Source organism: Tachysurus vachellii, chromosome 15 (assembly GCF_030014155.1).
Source record: "Tachysurus vachellii isolate PV-2020 chromosome 15, HZAU_Pvac_v1, whole genome shotgun sequence".
Classification (NCBI taxonomy): domain Eukaryota; kingdom Metazoa; phylum Chordata; class Actinopteri; order Siluriformes; family Bagridae; genus Tachysurus; species Tachysurus vachellii.
Window position 1 is genome coordinate 22,598,231 of NC_083474.1, and position 1,190 is coordinate 22,599,420.

General features: G+C 97.3%; 2 protein-coding genes across 10 annotated transcripts in view; one reads left to right on the top strand and one right to left on the bottom strand.

Moving 5' to 3' along the window:
- The window catches only part of robo2 (roundabout, axon guidance receptor, homolog 2 (Drosophila)), a 232,080-nt gene that overhangs the window by 135,806 nt on the left and 95,084 nt on the right, over window positions 1–1,190 (bottom strand). The window lies entirely within an intron of this gene.
- The window catches only part of LOC132858491 (basic proline-rich protein-like), a 32,488-nt gene that overhangs the window by 28,558 nt on the left and 2,740 nt on the right, over window positions 1–1,190 (top strand). The window contains 2 exon segments of the mRNA XM_060888871.1: window positions 1–197; window positions 199–1,184. The exon segment at window positions 1–197 is cut by the window's left edge and continues 191 nt beyond it. Of these exon segments, the coding sequence (XP_060744854.1) occupies window positions 1–197; window positions 199–1,184 (1,183 nt within the window).

Sequence of the window (1,190 nt, forward strand, 5' to 3'; positions counted from 1 at the left end):
CCCCCCCCCCCCCCCCCCCACCCCCCCCCCCCCCCCCCCCCCCCCCCCCCCCCCCCCCCCCCCCCCCCCCCCCCCCCCCCCCCCCCCCCCCCCCCCCCCCCCACCCCCCCCCCCCCCCCCCCCCCCCCCCCCCCCCCCCCCCCCCCCCCCCCCCCCCCCCCCCACCCCCCCCCCCCCCCCCCCCCCCCCCCCCCCCCCACCCCCCCCCCCCCCCCCCCCCCCCCCCCCCCCCCCCCCCCCACCCCCCCCCCCCCCCCCCCCCCCCCCCCCCCCCCCCCCCCCCCCCCCCCCCCCCCCCCCCCCCCCCCCCCCCCCCCCCCCCCCCCCCCCCCCCCCCCCCCCCCCCCCCCCCCCCCACCCCCCCCCCCCCCCCCCCCCCCCCCCCCCCCCCCCCCCCCCCCCCCCCCCCCACCCCCCCCCCCCACCCCCCCCCCCCCCCCCCCCCCCCCCCCCCCCCCCACCCCCCCCCCCCCCCCCCCCCCCCCCCCACCCCCCCCCCCCCCCCCCCCCCCCCCCCCCCCCCCCCCCACCCCCCCCCCCCCCCCCCCCCCCCCCCCCCCCCCCCCCCCCCCCCCACCCCCCCCCCCCCCCCCCCCCCCCCCCCCCCCCCCCCCACCGCCACCCCCCCCCCCCCCCCCCCCCCCCCCCCCGCGCCCCCCCCTCCCCTCCCCCCCCCCCCCCCCCCCACACCCCCCCCCCCCCCCCCCCCCCACCCCCCCCCCCCCCCCCCCCCCCCCCCCCCCCCCCCCCCCCCCCCACCCCCCCCCCCCCCCCCCCCCCCCCCCCCCCCCCCCCCCCCCCCCCCCCCCCCCACCCCCCCCCCCCCCCCCCCCCCCCCCCCCCCCCCCCCCCCCACCCCCCCCCCCCCCCCCCCCCCCCCCCCCCCCCCCCCCCCCCCCCCCCCCCCACCCCCCCCCCCCCCCCCCCCCCCCCCCCCCCCACCCCCCCCCCCCCCCCCCCCCCCCGGCCTCGCCCGCCGCGCCCCCCCCCCCCCCCCCCCCCCCCCCCCCCCCCCCCCCCCCCCCCCCCCCCCCCCCCCCCCCCCCCCCCCCCCCCCCCCACCCCCCCCCCCCCCCCCCCCCCCCCCCCCCCCCCCCCCCCCCCCCCCCACCCCCACCCCCACCCCACCCCCCACCCCCCCCCCCCCCCCCACCCCCCCCCCCCCCCCCCCCCCCCCCCCCCCCCCCCCC